The 22,450-nt window shown below is 64.1% G+C and overlaps 2 protein-coding genes across 7 annotated transcripts; one reads left to right on the top strand and one right to left on the bottom strand.

Moving 5' to 3' along the window:
• The first annotated feature begins 1,075 nt into the window (after positions 1-1,075).
• On the top strand, positions 1,076-8,404 carry MCRS1 (microspherule protein 1). Of its 4 annotated transcripts, none has more exons than XR_016216719.1 (15): positions 1,076-1,172; positions 2,137-2,253; positions 2,601-2,739; positions 3,118-3,256; positions 3,843-4,001; positions 4,149-4,258; positions 4,988-5,096; positions 5,258-5,396; positions 6,722-6,792; positions 7,033-7,061; positions 7,160-7,252; positions 7,384-7,466; positions 7,578-7,665; positions 7,811-7,938; positions 8,026-8,404. XR_016216719.1 is itself a non-coding variant. In XM_051845445.3 (15 exons), the coding sequence occupies exons 2-15, from the start codon at positions 2,244-2,246 to the stop codon at positions 8,110-8,112; spliced, it is 1,389 nt and encodes a 462-aa protein (XP_051701405.3). In that variant the 5' UTR covers positions 1,076-1,172; positions 2,137-2,243; the 3' UTR covers positions 8,113-8,404. The 4 variants fall into 4 exon arrangements, 2 of the variants coding, with proteins under 2 accessions (XP_051701405.3, XP_069908296.2); XM_051845445.3 differs by having other exon boundaries at positions 6,717-6,792; XR_016216720.1 differs by lacking the exon at positions 2,137-2,253.
• On the bottom strand, positions 8,404-21,386 carry KCNH3 (potassium voltage-gated channel subfamily H member 3). Of its 3 annotated transcripts, none has more exons than XM_051845443.3 (15): positions 20,771-21,386; positions 19,464-19,697; positions 19,003-19,137; positions 18,160-18,293; positions 17,537-17,780; positions 17,267-17,424; positions 16,946-17,153; positions 14,602-14,886; positions 14,263-14,462; positions 13,739-13,988; positions 10,962-11,179; positions 10,012-10,343; positions 9,667-9,776; positions 9,317-9,393; positions 8,404-9,221 (listed from the first exon to the last, which is right to left on the bottom strand). In XM_051845443.3, the coding sequence occupies exons 1-15, from the start codon at positions 20,844-20,846 to the stop codon at positions 8,652-8,654; spliced, it is 3,231 nt and encodes a 1,076-aa protein (XP_051701403.3). In that variant the 5' UTR covers positions 20,847-21,386; the 3' UTR covers positions 8,404-8,651. The 3 variants fall into 3 exon arrangements, with proteins under 3 accessions (XP_051701403.3, XP_051701404.3, XP_089164415.1); XM_051845444.3 differs by having other exon boundaries at positions 19,464-19,693; positions 20,771-21,385; XM_089308289.1 differs by lacking the exons at positions 19,464-19,697; positions 20,771-21,386 and having other exon boundaries at positions 17,537-17,625.
• Positions 21,387-22,450: the final 1,064 nt, after the last annotated feature.

The following is a 22,450-nucleotide window of genomic DNA, read 5'->3' as shown; positions in this document are numbered from 1 at the left end:
GATTAGCGCGGTGCGTCGGCTGCAGCGTGCCGGCCGCGGCAGCCATTGGAGGGTGAACCAACGGCAAAGGAGGACCTTTCTCTCTGTCTCTCTCTCACTGTCCACTCTGCCCGTCAAAAAAAAAAAAAAAATTTTAGAAGAAAAAAATTAAGGGGCCAGCCCTGTGGCCCAGCTCCCTACTAATGAGCCTGAGAAAGCAGCAGCTGATGACCAAAGTCCTTGGGCCCCTGCTCCGTGCCACATGGGACACTCAGATGAAGCTGCGGGTTCCTGGCTTTGGTGTCCCTTATCAACCAATAAGTCTCAACTCAATTGTCACCTCTTTCCAGGGAACTTTTCCTGGTAACTTCTCCAGTAGAAACACCGTACACAGTGTACAGCCCAGCACACTGCATCAGAAGACTTGCAACCCTTCATCAAGCAAATTCACAAGACAGTAGATGAAGAGCGGGTTCTTTTTAAAAACATCTTTATGTTCGTTTTATTTGCAAGGCAGAGACCCAGAGAGAGCGAGCGAGCTTCATCGGCTGGTTCACTCCCCAAATGCACACAATAGCCAAGCACAGGCTAGGAGCCAGGGATTCCAGGCAGTTCTCACAACGCAGGTGGCAGAGACGCAAGTACCAGAGCCTCCCACGATGCATACCAGCAGGAAGCTGGAACCCGACACTCCCGCTCGAGACGCCAACCGAGCCCTCCTTTTAAGAGGACAGTTGCTCTAGCTTTCGCAGGCATCTCTCACAGCCCCAGACGTCTCTCCTTCGAAAATGCTTCCAGCGGTTTCTCTGGGCCGGGATGACTGGACCCCTGGGCACCGCTCCTTCTCCCGGGGTCGCTGCTTTCACAGGCTCCTGCAGCCGCTGCAGACATCAACCTCCGCGCCCGCTGTAGATCAGCCCCCCACCCAACTCCCTGCAGCCTAGAACCCCTGACGCTTCCTTTATAGGCTCTTCCGATTAGGAAACCTTTCACTTCGGGCTGTTGGCAAACAGGTGCCACCTCCGCAGCCATCGCCACACCCCCTCCACCCCGCCCACAGGAAGAACCGGAAGAGATTTCCCAGCCCTTCGTGTCTGACCCGGAAGTAGACGTACCTCACGGAAGCCGGCTTTGGCCCTGCGGCTGCCGCCGTCGCCACGGAGAAATTGTTGGGAGCTGGCGGCCTAGGAATGGTGAGACCTCGCGGTTCGCCTCTGAGCGTTCTGAGCGGAGTTGGGGGTGAAATGGAGTTTCCCGGAGTGCCGCGGGGGACGACCCCCCCCACGCATAAGGTTTGGGGCCCCGCCCAGGTAGCGCCCCGAAAATCTGCGCATGCGTCAGTCGGACCCGGCCGGAATCTGGCCGGAGGTGTTACGCATGCGCGCAGGTGGCATGCAGAAGGTGGGGTGAAAATTGGCTTGCGAGTGGACCGCGCTCTCCCCGCCACCAACTTGTGTGCCTGAATCTGGGCTTGTGAGAGCGTCGGGGTTCGCTTGGTGCTTTGCTCTGAGTTGCAGAACTGACTTCCCCACTCCACCCCTGAGCCCGTGAAGGGTCCTGTACCGAACCCCCAAACCTCTCGGGGCGGAGGGCCGGGGGAAGAAGGCGGGGCGCGAGGGGCACACACGGGGCCGGGGCCCGGACTCTGCGCCCAGAGCCACCCGGGCCAGAAGGGGCGGACCCCGAGAAGCCCGGTGCCTAACTTCTCGGGGAGGGGGGGTTGTTAGGAGCAGCCCCCTCCCCGTGGGGGCCGTTGGTACTCGCAGTCCCCCGAACACCCATTTTCTACTTTGCATAAGGTACCTGTAAAATGGCCTATATCAGCCGTGAGTGTAAAACCAAAAGCCAGTGAGATAGACCGGCACGAGTTTTGTCTCCTGGCCCTTTTCCTTAGTTTGCAGTCTCAAGGTGCTTAACCTAGCAGTGACGAGTAGAATGAGAGGGTTCTGGAACCTTCTACCGCAGGATGTACCCCTTTTTTCTGGAATCCTCAGTTTTTGCGCTATCTCGTGTATCCGTGACCTCCACGAGTAACCTTGGCCTCGTGCCCTTTGCACTTCTCCCTGGCTGGCGGGACTCCAGGGGACCTGAAGCCAGTATAAGGAGGTGAGGCCGGCTGGGGACTGAGCCTCAGGAAGCCCCCTTTCTCCTTTGCAGAATCTCCCAGCCTCTAAGCTCATCTGGTCAGAATCCTCGGATGAGCCTGTGGGATCCTTCCTCCTGGCCCCGTGGTTTGAAACCAGTGGCTTTGGGACTGTAAGAGGATGGACAAAGGTAGTACGAGGCCTGGCCGGCTCCCCAGATGCTCAGGCGCCGGGCATCTGCAGAGTCCGCCCGTGCCTGGCGTGTGGCTGGGCACTGCCACCTCCCCCCGACCCGGGCCAGCAGTGCCCGTGAACCCCACAACAGAGCCCCGGCTGACTGACTTGACCTGAGCTGCCTGCCGCTCTTTGGCATGGCTGCATTTCGACAGCAGAGCAAGCCCCGTGTGTCGGCATCACCAGCCTGACCTGAGCCCCGGGAGGGCTGGAAGGGGAAGAGGGGCTGAGGCGAGGTCCCTTGTGCAGAGGCGAGAGGCCCTGCTGAGCTCCGAGAGGCCTCACGAACCACTCCGCTTCCAGATCCCCAGGGGCTGCTAGAGTCCACGCTGATGGCATCGGGCACTGCCAGCCGCTCGGAGGACGAGGAGTCGCTGGCAGGGCAGAAGCGGGCCTCCTCCCAGGCCTTGGGCACCATCCCGAAGCGGAGAAGCTCCTCCAGGTCATAAGGGTTCGGGGTGCGGGTGATGGGAAGGGGAAGCAGGACCGTGGTGCTGGGCGCCACGAGCCTTTGTGGCCGTGGCTCCCTGAGCCCCTCTGGGGCATGAGCAGAGTCATCTGCTCCTCCTGTCCCCCCCAGGTCTCTGAGGGCAGGGGAGACAGGTACACAGACCCCGACGTGCAGGCAACCCCCCGTGCCATCCCAGGGGTCTGCCGGCTGGCAGTGCTGTGTGCCCCGAGCCCAGCTCTGCCGCCACGTGGCTGTGGACCGGAGCGGTTAGCATCCTGCCGGGAGCCCCATCTTGATTTGGAGGCCGGATGGGTGTAGACGAGTGGCAGGGCCGGGCTGGGGGCGTTCACCGGCCAGGTCCCTCCGCAGGTTCATCAAGAGGAAGAAGTTCGACGATGAGCTGGTGGAGAGCAGCCTGGCCAAGTCCTCCACCCGGGCGAAGGGGGCCAGCGGGGTGGAGCCGGGCCGGTGTTCTGGGAGCGAACCCTCCTCGAGCGAGAAGAAGAAGGTGAGGGGCCAGGAGCTGCGGGGTGGGGGGAGCGCCGGGTTTCATTGCCCCAGAACCTCCGTGTCGGCTGCCAAGAACCTGGCAGGGGAGGCTTACGAGAGGCCCAGACTCTCCTGGCCCGAGTCCCTCCCTCCTGGGGCCATCTCTTCCTCCTCCCCCTTTCCTGCTGCAAACCCACCCCACCCCACGGCACCAGTGCATCCTGTATCACATTCCGCGTGGGAGGCATGGAGCGTGTATCTATTCTGGGAGCAGACAGCCTGTTCCCAGCATTGCGGGGTGTAAAAATAACCCCCAGGTGGCACTGCTATGGCCCCAGATGCCATACCAGCAAGTGTTTTCCTGGTATCCTCCCCACCCACCCTCCGTCCTGGGGTGGGGTGCCCCCAGCTAAGAGAAGACCCCATCTGCTGAAGGGGTGCGTGGAAGCCTTTGGCAGGGACGGGATGGGACCGGGTGTTGGAAAGCGGAGCTCTCTGCCTGGGCTTCGTGCCGTGGCTGCCGCCGACTAGGTGGAACCCCAGGGCCTGAAGCCGCATTGCCCCCCTACCCGCTGTGTGCCCGTCTCTCCTTCGCCTCTGCCCAGGTGTCCAAGGCCCCCAGCACACCCGTGCCTCCCAGCCCAGCCCCAGCCCCCGGCCTCAGCAAGCGCGTGAAGAAGAGCAAGCAGCCGCTTCAGGTGACCAAGGACCTGGGCCGCTGGAAGCCTGCGGACGACCTCCTGCTCATCAATGCCGTGCTGCAGGTAGCGCTTCCGCTTCCGCCAAGGACGGGTGCCCCCTCCTCACCTCCTGGCCCCGGTCCCCCAGGCCAACCTGGCCAAGGCCCTGTGGGTGATGGGGGGAGCCTTCCCAGTGCCGGCGCTGGAGCAAACCCTGTAGGGGCCTTGCAGACCAACGACTTGACGTCTGTGCACCTGGGCGTGAAGTTCAGCTGCCGCTTCACCCTGCGGGAAGTCCAGGAGCGCTGGTACGCCCTGCTCTACGACCCCGTCATCTCCAAGTGAGTGGGGCCGGCTTCGGCTCTGGGAGGTTCCGGGATCACCAGGGCTGGCTCTGGGAGCACAGAGAGTTGGCCCTGGGCTTTGCAGCCCCGGGTGAGAGGGACACCTAGCGGGCTCCTAAGGCAGGCTTTGTCCCGCCTCCAGCCCTCCCAAACTCCACGCTGACCCCGGCAGGTTCTTTCTCCAAAGAGGAGGCAGTTGGAACAGAGCAGCACTTAACGCCCTTTTCTGCTCTCACAGCCAGGGCTCCAAGTAAACCTGAGCACACACACACACACACACACAGAGCACGGAGCACATCCCTCTCCCCCCCCCCCCCCCCCCCGGCTCCTAGTGCAGTGTCTTCAGAGCTTGGTTGGATGCTTAACGCCCATCTTCCTCTCCACGGGCCCGGGAGAATGGGCCGGGCTCAGCTTGGGAAAGGAGGAGGTGGTAGGTGGGCCCGGCTAGCGGGCGGCAGCTTTGGCCGGTTGAGAAGGCAGGGCCTGGGAGGGAGAAGCGGCCGGTCCTACAATCCATCTCAAGACTGGACTTGCAGGAATGTGGGAGCCCTGGCTTCCTGAGTTGTGTGTCCATTCCTTTGACACACGCAGGCGGCCACAGGAGCTGTGCTGCTTTGGGCTCTTCCCCCGAGGCCCTGGCCCCTAGGTTTCGGGTTTGCGAGGTCTGCAGGTGTGGGGAGAGCCGGAAGCCCAGGCTGCTTGCCCGCCCTCTCCTCCTGTTCCCAGGCTGGCCTGCCAGGCCATGAAGCAGCTGCACCCGGAGGCCATCGCAGCCATCCAGAGCAAGGCCCTGTTCAGCAAGGCCGAGGAGCAGCTGCTGAGCAGAGTAGCATCGGTGAGGCTGAGGCTGGACGGGGTAGGGAGTGGGGGTGGGGTGGGGCCTGCCCCTGGCCTGGGTGCATGGCTGCCCACGCTGGGGAGCCTGGGCTGGCAAGGTGACGTGAGCGTGAGAGCATCCAGACGCCCAGAGCCTGTCTCTCGCACCCCGCCCCCCAGACCAGCCAGCCCACCTTGGAGACCTTCCAGGACCTGCTGCACAGACACCCGGATGCCTTCTACCTGGCGCGCACGGCCAAGGCTCTGCAGGCCCACTGGCAGCTCATGAAGCAGTACTACCTGCTGGAGGACCAGACAGGTAGCACCCTGGGAGCCGGGGGGGCTGCTCTGGGCACCCTGCCCTCGCGTGCCCTGTCACGTCCCCCAGGGGCCCGGTATCCACTTTGGGATGAGGACCCTGAGGGAGGCCTACAGCTAGGGGAGAGGCAGAGCGCCTGGAATTCTGGGAAGAATCCAAGCACAAGAGCCATCTCCCTCCTGTCCGTCTCTGTTTCTTCCGTTCTGGGAGTCACACGTTAGTGTATTCTTCACGCAGACCGCTCAGACTTGAGCAAAGTGTGGAAGTCCCTCCCGCATTCACCCTCCCCTCTGCCTCCCTCCCACCAGGCAGTGCTGTCAGTCACATGCCCCCCCCCCCCCCCGTCCTCCCCCACTCCCCGTGCCAGAGAGCAGGGTGCCTCCTGTCACCCCACCCCCAGGGACCGGTGCCGGCGCGGCAGCCTCAGCACGCAGCAGGCACTGCCCAGTGCCGCAGGGCCCCGGGCTCTGGGCTCCTCGTGCGAGCACGCTCGTCCTGCCCAGGTTCCTGCCCGCTGCCTTCCGCCTGCTTTCCCATGCTGTTCGCAAGGTGCCACTCGGCTCTGCCCCTCCCCTCCCCTTCCCTCCAGGGTCCTGAGCTTCTGGTATGGAAGAGAAATTTCTCGGGGGGGGGGAGGTGGGGGTTGGAAATCTCTTTCCTTCTGCTAATTTGGTGGCCCAGGGGGCAGCCCTCTTGATTCTGGAGCCTGCCGAACTCCGCTGCTCCCTCAGGCCTCGCCGAATGCCCAGGAAGAGAACAGATGCTGGGTTAAGTTAAGAGTTACCTTGCATAAACTTCCTTAAAAAGAGCGTCCTTAGCAGTCTGGGTCCATGCACATGCGCTTTGCCCTTTGCTGTTCAGAGCCGAAAGTCTCTGGGGACAGGCAGTGCCCGCCCGGTGAGCTGGCAGGTCCCTGATCCATCAGATGAGGAGGGCCAGGCAGCCTGGGGGCCAGGGGAGGAGCTTTGAGGGGGGAAGCTCCCCTAATTTCACGTTAGAAGTAATGAAGCGATTTCCCAGCTCCCCCGGCTGTTCTGTGTTCTTTGTCCTGTGCCTCGGTGAGGCCGGAAGTGCCAGGCCACCGGCGATGTGGCACAGGGGGCAGCCTGGGTGTGGAGCCAGGAGGCGGGACTGGAATCCTGGCTCCGTCCCGAGCAGGGGCCAAGTCGGTTCACCTCCCCTTGTCCCTGACTACTCGTGTATAAAATGCAGTGGTTCAAGGCCACGCAATCGAGAGCCTTTTTGTCCACTGAGAAGTCCACACTGGTAGCTCGGCCGTGACGGGCAGCCTGGGCACTCACCCTCCTGTTGTTTGTTCAGTGCAGCCGCTGCCCAAGGGGGACCAAGTCCTGAACTTCTCTGATGCCGAGGACCTGATTGACGACAGCAAGCTCAAGTGAGTGGCTGGGTGCAGCGTCTGATGAGCGCTGGTCGCTCCTGCGGGCCCTGGGGGGAGCTGTGGTTTGTACCCCTCCCCCTGCCCCCGTGCTGAGCCCTGTTAGACTCACCGTGTACCCCGCCCCGCTGCACACAGAGTAGGAGGCTGGGCCGGGGCCGGGGACAGCCTACCGGCCATTTGGCTAGAGGGGCCCGGGAGTTCCCGAGGGAGCCTCACTGATTGTCTCTCGCCCCTCAGGGACATGCGCGATGAAGTCTTAGAACACGGTAAGTGTGCCCTGGGCCGAGGGGACAGTGAGGGCGTGGTGCCGCTGCCCCCCCCCAGGCCACGCCTCCTCAACTCCCTCCCCTCCCCACCCCCCCAGAGCTGACCGTGGCCGACCGGCGCCAAAAGCGGGAGATCCGGCAACTGGAGCAGGAGCTGCACAAGTGGCAGGTGCTGGTCGACAGCATCACAGGTGAGGGCCGCATCGGCACCCCCAGGCCCTGCCGTGGCCCGGCTGCGGCCTCCACGGTGCCCGGGCGCCGGCTCCCCTCCCTCCTCGGCTCGGGCCCGGGCTGGGCTCCTGCTAACGCTGCCGTCCCCCAGGCATGAGCTCTCCGGACTTCGACAACCAGACGCTGGCCGTGCTGCGGGGCCGCATGGTGCGGTACCTGATGCGCTCGCGAGAGGTGAGGCAGCCACGCCCCAGCCGCCCGGCCCCTCGTCCCACCCCGGTTCCTTGTCTTTCCCTGGCCAACCCCCTCCCTCAGGGCCAGGCCTCACTTGCCCCACTTCCCCAGATCACCCTGGGCCGAGCAACCAAGGATAACCAGATCGACGTGGACCTGTCTTTGGAGGGTCCGGCCTGGAAGATCTCCCGGAAGCAAGGTACGCCCAACCAGAAGCCTGGCCCCGGGGCTGTGTGTGTCAGAACAGTGCCTGTAGGATCCGGAAATTCAAGATGTCTGCCTTAGGGGTGCCGCAGCCTCTGGCCGCCTGCCAGCCCCTCACGCCTTTTCTTCCTGTCCGGCAGGTGTCATCAAGCTGAAGAACAATGGTGACTTCTTCATCGCCAACGAGGGCCGGCGGCCCATCTACATCGACGGGCGGCCTGTGCTGTGCGGCTCCAAGTGGCGCCTCAGCAACAACTCGGTGGTGGAGGTGAGCAGGGGGGAGCCAGGGGCACCGGGGGAGCAGGGGGAGCCGCCTCGGGGGCCTGGGCCCAGCCCACTCTGCCCTCCTCTGCAGATCGCCAGCCTGCGATTCGTCTTCCTCATCAACCAGGACCTCATCGCCCTCATCCGGGCCGAGGCCGCCAAGATCACCCCGCAGTGAGGTGTGGGAGCGGGGGTCCCCCGGCCTCACTTCCCCTGCCAGTCCTGGCTTTGGGAGAAACCCCTGCCCATGGCAGGCAGCAGGAGGCCAACTGCTGGCCCATGGGTTGGAGCCTTCAGGGCGAGTGGGGCTGGCGTGGGCTGCCGGAGGGGCTGGGACCCACCTCCCTCCCCGCGGCCGCCCTCCCCCCATCTCCCTCTGCCCCCCACTCCTGTGTGTCTCCAGCTGTTAGCCTCAGACTTTGCTTTGACTGTTTTTTTTCTTTTGTAAATAAAAAGCACCAAATCCCAAAGTAGTTTCCTTTATTATTATTTTTAATATAAAAAATGGGGCAGGTAGAGGCAGGGGCACATGCGGGGGTGGCAGCACCCCTCCCTGCCCTCGGGGTGCCCCTACCCCCCCACTGGGCCCAGGGCGGAGCAGGCCGGGGAGGGTTCCCAGGAGGCGGGGTCCGGAGGTCCCTGGCCCGGGTCGGGCGTTCTGTCGCTCTCCAGCCCCTGCCCTGAGCCAGCAGGCAGCACACAGTCCACAGGCGACAGTCAGACCCCCGTACCTTCTTCCTGTGACCACTGCACTGAGCCGGAGCCGTGGCAACCGATAAGCACCATCTCTAGGTTGTGGGGGTCCCAGGGCAAGGCCAGGCCCCCCGACCCTGGTGGGGGCTCTCCAGTGCTGGTGGCCTCTGCCTGGCTCGTGGCCTCGGTGGGCCCAGTCCTAGCTGCTTCCTCGGAAGGAGGGGGCGAGGCCGGCGTGCTGGGCTCAGAGCAGAGTTCCTCCGAGCCGGGGGGCTCCGAGTCCGAGGTCGAAGCCCATAAAGCTGTGGCTCGAGGCCAGGGGGAGCTCTGAGATGCTGGGGGCCCCCAGGGCCAGGGTGCCATGAGAGGAGAGGGTCCTCGTGGGTGGGGCCAAGTTCCGGTCACGACTGAGCCAGCTGGGGGCCGCGGGGCTTGGGAGGAGGCGTCGGTGTCCACTCGCAGGGGCTGCAGGAGCCCTGAGGGGCTGGCTGGGCACCGGCCCTCCCCATGGGGCTCCAGCATGAGCTGCACTGCCTGGCGCAGCGACTGCAGCCCCTCCCGCATCTGCAGCACCTGCTCGGACAGCTCCATCACCTTTGTTGGGGGGAGCAGGCCACCAGGGTCAGGGTCAGGGTCAGGGTCGGCAGCGCACTTGTCCCCACGCCCTCCCCGCCTCGCCCCTTACCTACCGCCTGCTGAAGCTTGTCCAGGGTGTCTGTATTTCTCGCCTCGCTGGGCCCAAGCGGGACAGTGAGCAGGCCGCTCTCTGTGGACAGGAGGAGGGGGTCACCAGCCGGCGTGGGAATATGAGGCCATAGCGTGGACAGGACGTGACTTGGGAGTATCAGCTTCTGGCCCTGCCCGAGGGGCTGGTTTGCACACACACTGCTGGGGCAAGCTAATCCCCTGGCAGCCCTCAGACCCACAGCTCCCAACCTTGTCCACTTCCCAGGGCTTACCCTGGAGCCAATCTCACCCCTGGTACCCCATGAGCTGATTGACCAAGCCCTCCCGCCTTGCCCATCCCCAGCCCTGGTACCTGGTACTGGGGAGGGCCTGCTGCTACATTCCGAGCCAGGCTTCCCCACGCGGAAGGAGAACTGGGGCTGGTCAGAGGATCCACAGCCATCCTCAATGCCATCTACAACCCTGTGGAAGCAACAGAGCATTCAAAGGGCAGATGCTGCAGGGTCACACGGCCTAGAGGCCGTGGCAGCCCAGAGCTGATTGCATGGTCCCTTCCCTGGGAGCTGGCGGCTCAGCTGCCGAGAGCCAAGCTGGAGCGAGGGAAACAGCTAGGCTTCCCAGGGGAGTTGAGACGGAAGGGTGGCACCCTGGGCACGGATGTGCCTGGAGCTCAACCAAGGTGGCCCCACCTACTCACCTGGGGCTCAGTTCCGGGGGCACATTCCATGGCACAGGGGGCAGCCGCAGTCCCTCTAGGGTCCGTGGGTGAGTAGAGGGTCCAGCCTCTTCCCTCAAAGCCCCGGCCCGGCTCGGCCGGCCTCTGCCGCCGAGACGGGGCCGGGGTGCAGTTCGACGTGGGGACAACAGCTTGGCAGCTGAAGATGAAGAGGTGCAGCCAGGGGACAGCAGGGGACTGGAGGGCTCATCGGCGGGGGCTGGCGAGACTGTGGGGCCCTGTTCCCCATCTGTCTCCTTCTCCTCCAGTGTGGACATGAGGGTGTTGTCGCCACTCAAGGAGCTGGTGTCCACCTGGGGACGGGGCCAGGGAATCAGTGCAGATGGCCGCTGTTGGGCCCCACCTGCCTCCCCTCCCAAGCCTTCTCTTCCCCAGAAGTGCCAAGAGGTGCTGGCTAAAGAGCAGCAGCCTGCTTTGCCGATGACACCACAAAGTGCCTCGCCCCCATCGGGCCCACGGCCTCCTTCCACTTGGCTGCAGCGCCGATGGCTGGCTTGGGATTTGTGCAAGGACACAGGATGAGCCGAAGCCGGTCTCTAACTCTGCCACGAAGAAGCAGGGGAAGCCACCCCAGTCCCTCTTTAGAAGCCGCCTGGGGGCTGGTACCCACCCTGCCAGGCACCGTGACCCAGGGGGCGGACCTCCGTTGGAGCCAGTGGACACGGCTTCCTTGAACGAAGACTCTGCTGTCTCAGATGGAGCCCAAGGAGGGCTTGGGGTGGGGTGGGGGGAGCGGCTGAGCAGAGCTGGGCTGCTGCTGAGAGTGTGTGGGGGAGCCCACGGAGGGAGGGGGCTTCCGGACTAAGCCGTGCCTCACACACAGCACCTCCCCAGCCCCAGCCTGCGCCCACCTGGTCAAGGCACCCTAGCACCTCCCCCAGCCCCTGTGCGCACGTACCCAGCGCCCTCACCTCCGCAGAGCTTCCCCCAGCACCCAGGTTGTAGCTGAGTTCTCCTCGGAGACCGCGGCTAAAGCGCGGGGCAAACTCGGGGTACAGTGCAAGGCTCTCGTGCAGCCCGGCCAGCTGCAGGCACTGGAGGACACAGTAGGTCAGCCCCTTCACGTCGGCATTGGCCTTGACCACCTGCTCCCGCCGAGGCAGCTCACAGCCAATCAGATCACCCTTCCCTGGAGAGAGGAAGCAGGGATCAGCCAGTCACCCCTAGGAGAGGGGGACGGCCCTAGCCTGCTGGGCTTCCCCCCTCGCTTGGAGCCAGGACAGAAGAAGAGAGAGGCTGGGACCCCACCCTGACCCCTGCTGCCTGCCTTGCTAGAGCCCAGCCAGGCTTGGAGCACACACAGCACTGGGATTCAGGTTCGTGTTTGTTCATCAGAACTGGGGCTCTAGCACGGAGCTGTGGTGGGTTCTACCAGTGGGCGTGGAAGGACGTGTGTTAGAATCAGTGGCACAGGGCGTGTCTGTCCACAATCGGGTGAGGATTAAGACGCCTGCTGCACTGGAAGCCCATATGGGTACTGATTCTAGTCCCGGCTGCTCCACTTCCAATCCAGCTCCCTGCTATGACCTGGGAAAGCAGTAGAAGATAGCCCAAGTCCTTGGGTCCCTGCACCTGCGTGGGAGACCTGGAAGGTCTCCTGGCTCCTGGCTTCAGCTCCTGCAGCCACTTGGGGAGTGAACCAGCAGATGGAGGACCTCTCCTGTGTCTTTCTCTCTCTCTGCCTCTGCCTCACTCTAACTCTGCCTTCAAATAAATAAATCTTATTAAAAAAGGAAAAAGAGTTGATGTCGTTAATGTGCCCAGCACAGAGATGGTGAATCCAAGTTCATTTCCCTCCTTTCGATTCCAAACCACAGTCCCCTCTCAGATCATCGCTGGCACAGTCAGCGTTCAATTCAGCACCCTCTGCCGGACAAAGGTGGTAGCTGCCACCCCCTGCTGCCGTCTGTGGCACACACGGGGCTGAGGGGCTGCCTCCGTGGAGCCTCGGACTCTTGGTCAAGCTTCATGAAGAAGACATCCTGTGCGTGTTTCCTGCTCGGTGCCAGGCCAATGTCGGGCTTCAGTTAAGAACCGTAGGGGGAGCTCAACACCCGCATTTGGGCAAAAGCACTCGCTGTCCTTTTACGCCCTCTCAGAGAGGACTGTGTGAGTCTCACCATCCAGGAGGGGAGGTGAAAAATCAGCAACATCACCGAGGACCGGTACGGGGCTGGAAGCTGGTTCCCAGGCTGGCATCGCAGCCCTGCCCCTCACAGGGCAGTCGGTTCCCGGAGCTCGGCCAGCTGCGGATGCTGGGGCCGGCAGAGTGCACTTAGATGGCCAGCGAAGTGGGCAGGTGGGGAGAAGGGCTGGAGCAAAGCAGAAGACACAGCCACAGTGGGGCCGGGAGCCAGGGGTCCGTCCGTCTGGGCATCCAGAGCCTCCCAGGCCATGGCATAAACTTGGTCTGGAACCCATGGGCAGGGACGGGAGGCATCAGTGCTGGGGACACTGTGAGGACCAAGGCCCAGGGTGGTGGCTGTTCTGTGGCTCTGCCTGCATCAGGAGCGCTGAGCATAGCTATTCTGAGTCTTGGTGCCAGCTCCAGCCACCCAGCTTCCTTGCCACGTTGCAGCCCGCTCCACAGTCTTCTCTTCCCATCTTTCTAGATCTCTCCAGGTCTCCACAGTCGCATCAGTCAGTGTGATGCCACCCTCCTTGCTCTTTCTTGGGCTTTGAGTCTGCGTCGTGGAGGCGCCAGCTCAGTAATAAGCCTCAGCCACTCTGGGCAGCGGCCTCGGCTGCCTGACGACTCAGCTGGGTCCGCCATGGTCAGTTCCATGCCCTGGATGAGCACCCCGTTACCCACACAGGCTCCGGGGTTCCTTGCCCTCCAGGGTCCTTGTAGCCAATGGAGCTGCATCTCACGGAGGCAGCCCGAGCTTCCCAGAGCGGTTGAATGTGCTTTCCAATCCACCAGCGCCCAGACACCGTGACAGAAGCACACGATGGGCCATCAGTGGACAGCTTCCAGCCAGGTGCCCAGTCTTTGCTGTCCTTCCACCTCTCTCTGACCTTGGTCTCCCGCTTTGGGAGAGAACAGTAACCGCTCCTCGCTGGGTTGTGAGACCCGAGCAAGATGCAGCAGGTGCACAGCCTTGTTCTCAGGGCCTGCACGCCTTCTCCTCTTCCAGGGAACTCCTCATCTCCACCCCTTTCTTTCACCAGAAAAAGGAACCACCATCCACTGTGGGTTCTGTTCCTGCCTGAGTCTACCGCTCGGCGTGATGCAGCCCAGCCCGGCACCTGCTCGGGCGTCCTCCTGGCCCCAGGGCAAGCAATCATCTCTCCCCAGGCCATGAGGTCAACTTCAGCTCGGCCGAGCCCTGGCCCTTCCATCCCCAGTGTCCGGTCGTCTGCCCATCCCAACAGGTGCACCACCTCTCCCGTCCTCTCCTACCTGCCCCATGGTTCAATCTGCCCCCAGCAACACGGCAAGAACTGTCCCCTGGAGTTGCCACCTTGTGGTCACTGGGTCTTTTCTGAACTATTTCCAGGACTCTAAGGCCACTCCTGACTCTGTCCTGGCTGTTTCTCTCCTGGACACCTGTGGGCAGCCCCTTTCTGATTCTCTGCAGATGGGGGGTCCTGGTCTCTCTCTCTCTCTCTGTCTCTCTGTCTCTCTCTCTCACACACACACACACACACATGGGTCCCTGTTGCCCTCTCTCCCACCCTCACAAACCTAGGATGGCAAGCACGGTGCCACCCTTGAGCACCTCCATGGAACCGGAGCAGACAAAGTAGAGAGCTTGGAGGGCGTCGCCCTGGTGGATGAGATACTCCCCGGGCGTGCAGAAGGCCGGCCGCAGGGCCAGCGACAGAGCCCGCAGGCAGCCGCGGCTTGCAGCCTCGAACAGCGGCAGCTGTAGGACTTCCTTGTGCAGGTGCATGGCGATGTCGGCGCGGAGCTCATCCGGGAGGCTTTGCAGTAGCTGCCGGGGAGCAGAGGTTGGTGGGGGGCGGGGTTGGCCGAGGGAGATGCAGCCCCTTCCCACCGGGGTGCAGTGAGCGAGCAGGGCTGCCTCTGCTTCTGCCTCCTGCAGTCATCAATCCCAGTTGTCCCCCCTCCAGGCCTTGGGCGTGTGCAGCAGGAGGCGCACGGGCCTCCCCGCCTTCTGGGCTGCCCTCTGTCCCAGGATGCACCGCCCCCGCCCACATGCGGACCCCTGGCCAGGGGCCCAGGGCAAGAGGACAGCCCCGGCACACCTCGGCGGTGTCAATGCCGTTGTTCGCCGCCCAGGTGGCCTGGAAACACTCGAGCATGCGCTGTTTGAGGGGCTTGGGGATGCGGTGCGTGCGGATGTAGTCTCGCAGGTCGCGAGTGCGGCTGTGGTAGAGGAAGCGGCGAGCGTACATGCGTTGGATGATGGCTGTCACGTTCCCAAACACCACTGCGTGCATCAGGGCTGGAGGAGGCAGGAGCTGGTCACCTACAGGGCTGGCTTGGCCTCGTGCCGCCATGGCCCACCTGCACCCAGTCCCTCCCAGCTCCGGCCTCGCCAAGGGTGGGGGGCGGAAGGGCACGGCGGCCGGGCCTGGCCTCACCGCCGATCAGCATGGTGCAGATGGAGAAGATCTTCTCTGTGTCAGTGTTGGCGGACACGTTGCCAAAGCCCACGCTGGTGAGGCTGCTGAGCGCGAAGTATAGGGAGGTGATGTAGGCGCTGCGCAGCGACGGCCCGCCCAGGAGCTCCAGCCCCGTGCCGTTGGCTTCGCTGCGGCCGCTGCTGCTACAGTTGTCTCCGGGCCCAGAGCTGTTCCCGCCTGCTGCGGTCCGGCCCACCAGGTAGTAGGGCGTCTCCAGGCGGCGGGCCAGTTCCTGCAGCCAGCCTGCGGAAGGCGAGGAGACAGGAGCTGGGGGGAGGGGCTGAGCAGGCAGAGGATGTCCCCAAGGTGCCAGCCACAGCCACAGCCCCTCCCACTGAGAGGGCCCCTCCCTCAAACCCATGTCCTCAGCATGGCCTCTGCAGGAGGTAGGACTGGGCGCTGGTTAAAGAACTGTGGGGGTTCTGGGCTTCCCAGGGCATACAGAGGTCCTGGCAGAGCTGGGGGGGGGCCCTTGAGGAGGAGGGGGGAGCGGACTGGCCGATGGGGAGTGAGTGGCCTCACTCGCCCTCCTGTGGTGCACTTAGACCTGCTCCATACTCTCCCCAACGCCTGGGAATGCACCCCGAGAGGTAACCCACAGCCCTCCTGTCATCCCCCCATGCACCTGCCCAGCAACCTCGCTGGGTGCCAGGAGCTTCCTGCAGGGAGAGGCGGAGTGAGGCCAGGTGCCAAGGTGTACAGAGGGGGCTGAAGGCGGTGACGAGTGGGGGTCAGAGGGCGTGGCTTCTCCTCTGTCTTGGCCACGAGCCACCAGGGCTCCCTGCGGTGGGCACCAGGCTGCTGCCCGCACCTGGGGGGCTCCTTGACCCTGGCTGGGTGCTGGGGGTCCTGCACAGAGAAGTGCCTGCAGCTACCTCCCTCCATGTCCAGTGCAATCTGATAACCCAGGCTGTCTATGGGGCTACTGGGAATCTGGGGAAACATCTGGGGCCACACCGTGGAACAGGGAACCAAAGCCAGGAGCCCTCCCCACCCACCCACCCACCTGGCAGGCTGGGCCAGCAGCCCACCCGCCTGCCCCAAAAGGACAGCTCTTCCCCAGGCTGGGCCCCAGCAGCTCCACATCTTGGTACTTAGTTGCGGGGGTAGGAGGGGACAGTTTCCTTGGAGAGAGGAAGGTGACAATGCAAATCACTGAGCCCACGCTGAACTCACAGAGGTCAAGGGTGAAAGAGGTATCCGTGTGTGTCTGCCAAAGAGCCAGCAGCCCCCCCCCCCCCGACTCCCCCGAGCCTATGGTGGAGGGGCCTGAGTCCGTGCAGGAGCCAGAGCTGTTTCCAGTCTGTTCAGCGTTGAGCGGGGGGACAGACAGGGGCACCTCGGGACGGAAGCCCAAGAGTGCGTATGGATCCAGCTGCAGGCTTGGGGGGTGGCACCTTGGTCCACCCTGGGGTAGCTAAGACAGGATTAGGTCTTATTTTGTTGTATCCTCTCCTGCCCAAGTGTCCCAGCTCCCCTCCCCCACAAACTCAGCAGCCCCAGCACTCAGGGGACAGCCAAGCGAAACTTCTGGGGCACACATGGGCCCCCTGGCTGCTCAGTGAGGGAGAGAGATGACCTGCAGGAGCCTTGTCCACCCAGGGCTGACCAGGACACCTTGCGACTCCATCTGGACACCTTGGGACCCCACTACAGAGCACTAGGAAGCTGGGGGCCGAGAGGGGAATGGGAGGCAGATCAAGAGTTAGAAATGGAGAGGCCCAGGGGCTGTGGCAGAGTGGGTAAAGCCGCCGCCTAAGATGCCAGCATTCCATATGAATGCCAGTTTGAGTCCCAGCTGCTCCACTTCCAATGCTGCTCCCTGCCAATGTGCCTGGGAAAGCAGCTGAGGATGGAGCAAGTGCTTGGGCCCCTGCACCCATGTAGGAGACCTGGAAGAAGCTCCTGGCTCCTGGCTTTGGACTGGCCCAGCTCCAGCTGTTGTGGCCATTTGGGGAGTGAACCAGCAGATGGAAGACCTCTCTCTCTCTCTCTCTCTCTGTAACTCTGCCTTTCAAATAAATAAATAAATCTTTAAAGAGTTAGAAGCTTGTTGGGGGGGGGGGGTGAGGGACACGCATCGCAGGGTTTGTCCCCAGAAGTGCCGCTCGGGCTTCCCAGCAGAGCAGGGGTGCAAGGAATGTGACAAACATTTGGCCACCAGGAGGCCCCAGCGGGCGACCGGGTCTCCTCGGCAGTGGGCCCCTCCTCCGGCGCTCACGCACACCACAGGTACAGCATTGCCACGTATCCCGCACGCATATTCCCCCCCTCGCCAGCCCCGACCCTGAGCCTCCAGTACCAATCTCAGGCAGCTCCGACTCGCTGCTCTCGATTTCTCGCTGGCCGATGTAGAACCAGACGCAGGCCACCCAGTGGGCGAGCAGGGCGAACGCGGCCATGAGCAGCGTGAGCACCACGGCACTGTACTGCGAGTACCGGTCCAGGCGCGGGAGCAGGCGCAGCAGGCGCAGCAGCCGCACGGTCTTCAGCAGGTGCGCCCCGAAGTACTGAGGGAGCCGAGGGTGGGCGGAGGCAGGAGCAGGGGGCGGGGTCACCCTGGGCTGGCTTCTCCCCGCCCCTCCCCGGGCCCCATCCACCCGCCCAGCCGAGCCCAACTGACCACGTTGACCTTGAAGGCGTGCAGTAGGTCGAAGGGCAACGCAGCGATGACATCCAGTAGGAACCAGGTGGTGACGTAGTGGAGGCAGATGGACTTGGGGGCGAACACCACCTGGCCGGACTTGGATACGAACGTGGTGCGGAAGTTCAGCACGATGTCTGTGGGGAAGTCCGGGGCAGGGGGGACGGACTCAGCTGGGCTCCATGGGCCGGGTCCAGGGGACGGTTGTGGGGCTCCGGGGAGGAGAGCGCGTGGCACAGGACCACATACCAAGGATGAAGAGCACTTCCACGGCCAGGTCACAGACGCTGGGCGGGCCGCGGGCAGTGCTGGGCTCCCGGGCCGTGCTCACACACACGCTGTAGGGTACAGTGACAGCCACGTAGAGTGTGGCGAGCAGGATGAAGCCGTCCCAGGTGGCTCTCAGCGCCCCGCAGTGCAGCAAGATGAAAGGTGACTTCCGGATGGCGGCCACTTTGTACTCGGGCAAGTTTGGTTTCTCCCCAAACACTCCCTGGGACAGGCATCCAGTGGGGAGCAGAGGACATGGGCCCAGGCTGAGCAGGGGTACCATCTCCCCCAACCCCTGTCCCAGGGAATGGCTGGTCGCCTCCTTTCCCTTCTCCTACCCTCTGACACAGGCAATAGCAACCCCATTTTAGAGATCAGAAAATCGAGGAGCAGGGAAACCAAATGACTTAGCCCAGGCAACACAGCTGTTGAAGGGACGAGCCCATCTGGCCCAAGGTCAAGCCTGGCCTCCTATGTCTTCGAGGGAGGAAGTGGGAAATGCCCTCTTTCAGTCCCGACCCCCATATGCAGCCTGGGTGGCCACTGGACTGGCCCCCGGCTTCCCTCCCCCAAGCACACACACACCAAGGGCTCCACCCAACCTTGTTGAGCTTGTGTTTGCCCTTGGGTTGTTTCTGCAGGTGCCCAGACAGGTGGTAGAGCACAGCCCGGCTCCTCCGTCGGTTGGCATTGAAGCCTTTGGACCCCGCCCGGCCATAGCGGCGCCGGCCACCCCCTGCAAAAGGAGGGGAGACCGTGAAGACGAAGGGGTACGTGACCCTGGTTGCCAGCCCAGGACAGGTCTGGCTTATTCTGGATAGAGCTGAGGGTTCGGGTGCTCCTCATTTCCTGGGGTCATCTGCCACTCCCATTCATGGGCAGCCCTAGGAGTGCCTATGTCCACTACTCCCAGGAACTGTTTACAGGAGGCGGGGTGAGGGGAGAGCCAGGTGAGGCCCACAGGGACTGTCCATGGGAAGAGGCTGGAGGGAGAGCAGAGCTCTCTGGCAGAGGTGTGGCTGGGTGTGCGTGTGTGGGTGGGAGGGAGAGTATGCCAATCCCCAACTGGTGGCAGCCTTGTGATCTGGCCAGCGCCTGCGCCACTCCTTGGAGTATATTAAGAGAGGAAAGAACCCTGAGGACTTACAAGGGGGCTTTGGCCAGCCCTCCCCAGTCAGGAGCCAGGTGGGTCTGAGCTTAGCCTCACTCTAATTGGCCAGAAAGGGATGCTTTGCAGGTGCCAGGGGGAGTGTCTCTGCTTTCAGTCTCTTAGCAAACGGACTCAATAACTCCCACTTGGTCTCAAGATTCCGATCCTGGGAGCAGAGCCAAAGGTAGCACAGACCCCTTACCCAGCCGGGGGGCGGGGTCGATGCGTGCAGGAGGCCCGAGGCACCTGGTGGCCTGGCTGCGACAGCCTCATCAGCGGCCCCCCAGGCACCCACCTGTCTCCTTCCAGTTGTCAGGGCCCCCTCGGGTCTTGGTGTCACTGATGTCCTTGTGAGAGACCAGGAAGAGGGCCACCTCCCCTTTCTCGTTCTTTATGGGTATCACATCCAGGAGGCACCAGAATGGAAGTCCTGGGCACAAAGGCAGACTCAGCTCCACCAAAGTCCCACCCCTACCCCCAGCAGACACAGGCAGGATCTGGGAGGGGGGGGTCCTGGGAGGGGGCTCGACGGACTCCCAGGTGTGGGTGCTGTCAAGACGAGGATGCTTCTGCGCTGGAGGTGGGACACCCAGGAGGGGAATGGAGCCAAGCGTGAGGCTGGCCTCCCAGAGCCAGGGAGGAGGCCAGGGCCAAGAAGTGGGGTTGGCGTGCAGGGGTGTGTGGGAAAGCAGGGTGCAGACAGGATGGGAGAGGAGGGGAGGCTGCTCGTGGCGGGGCTGGCCGGGTGGCCCTCACCGCTCTTCCTGTACAGGATCAGCTCAGCCTTGAACTCCTTGTGCTCATCCAGAGCCTTGCGGATCTGCTGACGGACGAGCTCGCTGGTGTCTGGCCCGTAGAGGAAGGAGCAGGCACAGCCTCGCTGCATGACCTCAGCCCGGGAGAAGCCCGTGAGGTCGCAGAAGCCATCGGAGCAGTAGACCACCGGGAAGAGCCCCGCCACCTGGGCGTTGCCCAGCACGAAGTTACTATCTGCAAGAGAGTGCCTGTCGGTGCCACCCACCCCTTCCCAGATGTCCCGGGGAGGAGGAGAGGAGAGTGGAGTGGGGTGGGAGCTGGTGAGCACAGCACTCTGTGGCCTTGTGCCCTGCCCCCTGCCCGGAGCAGTTTGGGGGAAGGGGTGGGCATGGGGATGCCCAAAGAGGATGGCACTGTCAGCTCCAGGCTAGACCCCACGTGGGTCAGATCCACCTCCATCTCTGCCAGGCTCAGGTGGCTGGCCGCTCCCAGGGAAAGGCAACTGGACCGCGATCCACCCTCCCGCCAGCAGGCTCTGAGCCCCAGCTGTCTGACCCCGTGGTGCAGCAGGGAGTGCTGGTGGGAAGGAACGGGGGTGTAAGGACAGTGGCTAAGGAGAGTGGGGGGCTGCAGAGCCAAGCACACTGGCAAAGCAGATGGAGGAGCCTGGGGGGGGGGGTGCTCCATGGGCTCCCACCCCTGTCAGGAGCCAGAGACTGCTGAGAGCCTAGTGAAGAGCTGGGAAGCCCCCCCACCGGGAGTGATCGAGGGAAGAGGGGAGGGATTTGCACGACTTCCCCTGCCCCTGACCCTGAACCCAGGACCCAGCAGCTCAGGTGGCCTCATCCAAGTTGGGTGTCCCCGACCGTGGGGTTGGGGTTGGACGGGCTCCTGAGGCTGGTGGGTTCAGGCTGATGTATTGGGACACCCCGTGCCCACCTGAGTCCTGCCTGCTCCACCTCACCTGCCGGCCCGCCCCACCCCCCACCTGGGTCCAAGGGGAGCCATGCTGGGGTCGCATGGGTCAGAGCCACCAGATCCGAGTTGGCGCCCCCCCCTGGGGGGGACACACCACCCAGGGGCTTCTCGTTCCTGCCCAGTTGCTCCTCCTGGAGCAGGGTTGACCCTGAGCCCTTCGGGGAAACGGTGCCCGGAAGGGGACAGGTCCCAGTCTCAAGGGGCCGGGGAAGGGGGGCAGGTGACACGGGCGGGCGCCAGCCTAGCTACCCTGCGGCGAGAGACTGGCTGGGGGCCCGACTGCTCCGGGAGCGGGTGGAGGTGTTGGGGGGGTTGAGGGTCGCACTCACGCGTGCCGTCGAAGCGCGTGGCGATCGTGTCCAGGAAGGTGTTCTGTGGCGCCAGGAGCCCCCGCATGGCCGGCATCTTAGGCGGCGGCTGCCGCCCGCCCCATCCCTCCGGGGCGCCGGGGGCTCAGCGCCGGGGGAGGGCGCCCCGCTCGGCCGCCCCCCGCCGGGCCCCGCGCCCCCTAGCGCAGCCGTCGAAGGGCAGAGCTTGGCCAAGGCTCGCAGGCCCGGCTGGCCGGGGGTGCGCGAGCGGCCGTGCGCGCCGTCGGGGACCTGAGCATGGCGCGCGGCCCCTCGCGCCCTCGCCGCCCACGAAGCCCGGGCCCCGCGCCCCGCGGCCGCGGCGCTCGGGGCACCCCCCGCCCCTCCGCAGGTCGCGCCTGGATTGCGGGTCGGTTCCCGGGCGGGCTGCGCTCGGCGCCGGGTCCCCGCAGCCTCCTCCGTCTGTCGGGGAGCAGCAGCGGCTTCCTTGCCTCCCTCCCGCGCCCGCCGCCCGCACCGGGGTAACCATGGAGACGGGGCACACCCAGGCAGGGCCGCCTCCTTAAAGGGACAGGCCACCCGCTGAGGGATCCCCCCACCCCACCCCCGGTGACCTCGGTGGGGGCCGGGAGGCCGCGCCGCCTTCCTACCTCGCCCCAGGGGCCGCCCCACGCCGCCCGCCCACCCCTTGGAGGACGGCCGGCGAGCGCCCGGTGGGCTGGGGCTGACTCAGCTGGGAACAGGGGCGAGGCGTCTCCGCAGCAGAGCGGGGTGGGGGGGTGTTTCTCAGCCTCCTGGCAGCATCTGCCCCTGGAGGGAGGAGGGCTCGGGGAGGCGAGGGGGGGGGGTGCCTCTTGCCGGGAGATGCTCTCCCCAAGGAAGACCCTAAATGGGAGAGTGGCTGGCGGGCAGGCGAAGGTCGGGGCCCCAGAGGGCCTCCAACTTTGCGCGTGTGTGGTTCTGCACCCAGCTACTGGGTAGTTAAGCTATCCAAACCTTTCTCAGCCTGAACTTGACCTTCTGGCAAATGGATCCGGCCGCTACTAGGAGACGAAGCTGCAGGCAGGAGCTGTCAGGGAATGGGGGGGTTGGGGGAGGCCCCAGGGGTTAAGGACCCCAGAGGTGTGGTGGGGTAAGGAGGCAGCTCAGACTCTTTGTCCCAACCCCCTCTTATGTCTGTGAAGCACCCGTCGCCTTCTGCTGCCCCTAGGTCGTTGCGGAGGCAGGAGACCGACAGGGGTCAAACTCGTGGGAAAACTTCCCAGCCTTGCCCGCGAGCGAGCAGGGGGCAGGACCTGCGATGCCGCCGAGCGCGGCTGAGCCGAGCTGCCTGGCGCCGTCTTCGGCCCTACCCCCTAGCCACGGCAGTTCGTTGCATGTTGCGCCTGCCCGCGCCTCTCCTCCTCCGTCCCTCCCACGGCTGCCAGCGAGCGCGGCTACCGCCTGCGCCGCGGCCAAAGCAGCAATTTGTTCCCGAACCAGGGAAGCGGGGAGTATCCCAGCCCTGGCGGAGACACACCCACGGTCCCCGGCTTCGCAAAAGGACTGTCCTCCGCTTCTCCGCCTACTCCGCATCAGAGAGGCGGGCCCAAGCCCAAGGCACCTGTGCTTACATGAGCTGGATCCTTGGCAAGAGAGGCAGGAAGGGCCCCATTCCCCGGTCCTCTGAGTCATGGGATCCTTCCTCCTGCCACACCCCCA

Source organism: Oryctolagus cuniculus, chromosome 11, assembly GCF_051225735.1.
Source record: "Oryctolagus cuniculus isolate XC-2025 breed Fujian yellow rabbit chromosome 11, ASM5122573v1, whole genome shotgun sequence".
Classification (NCBI taxonomy): domain Eukaryota; kingdom Metazoa; phylum Chordata; class Mammalia; order Lagomorpha; family Leporidae; genus Oryctolagus; species Oryctolagus cuniculus.
Note: the sequence above shows the minus strand (reverse complement) of the source record. Positions and strands in the feature narration are given on the sequence as shown.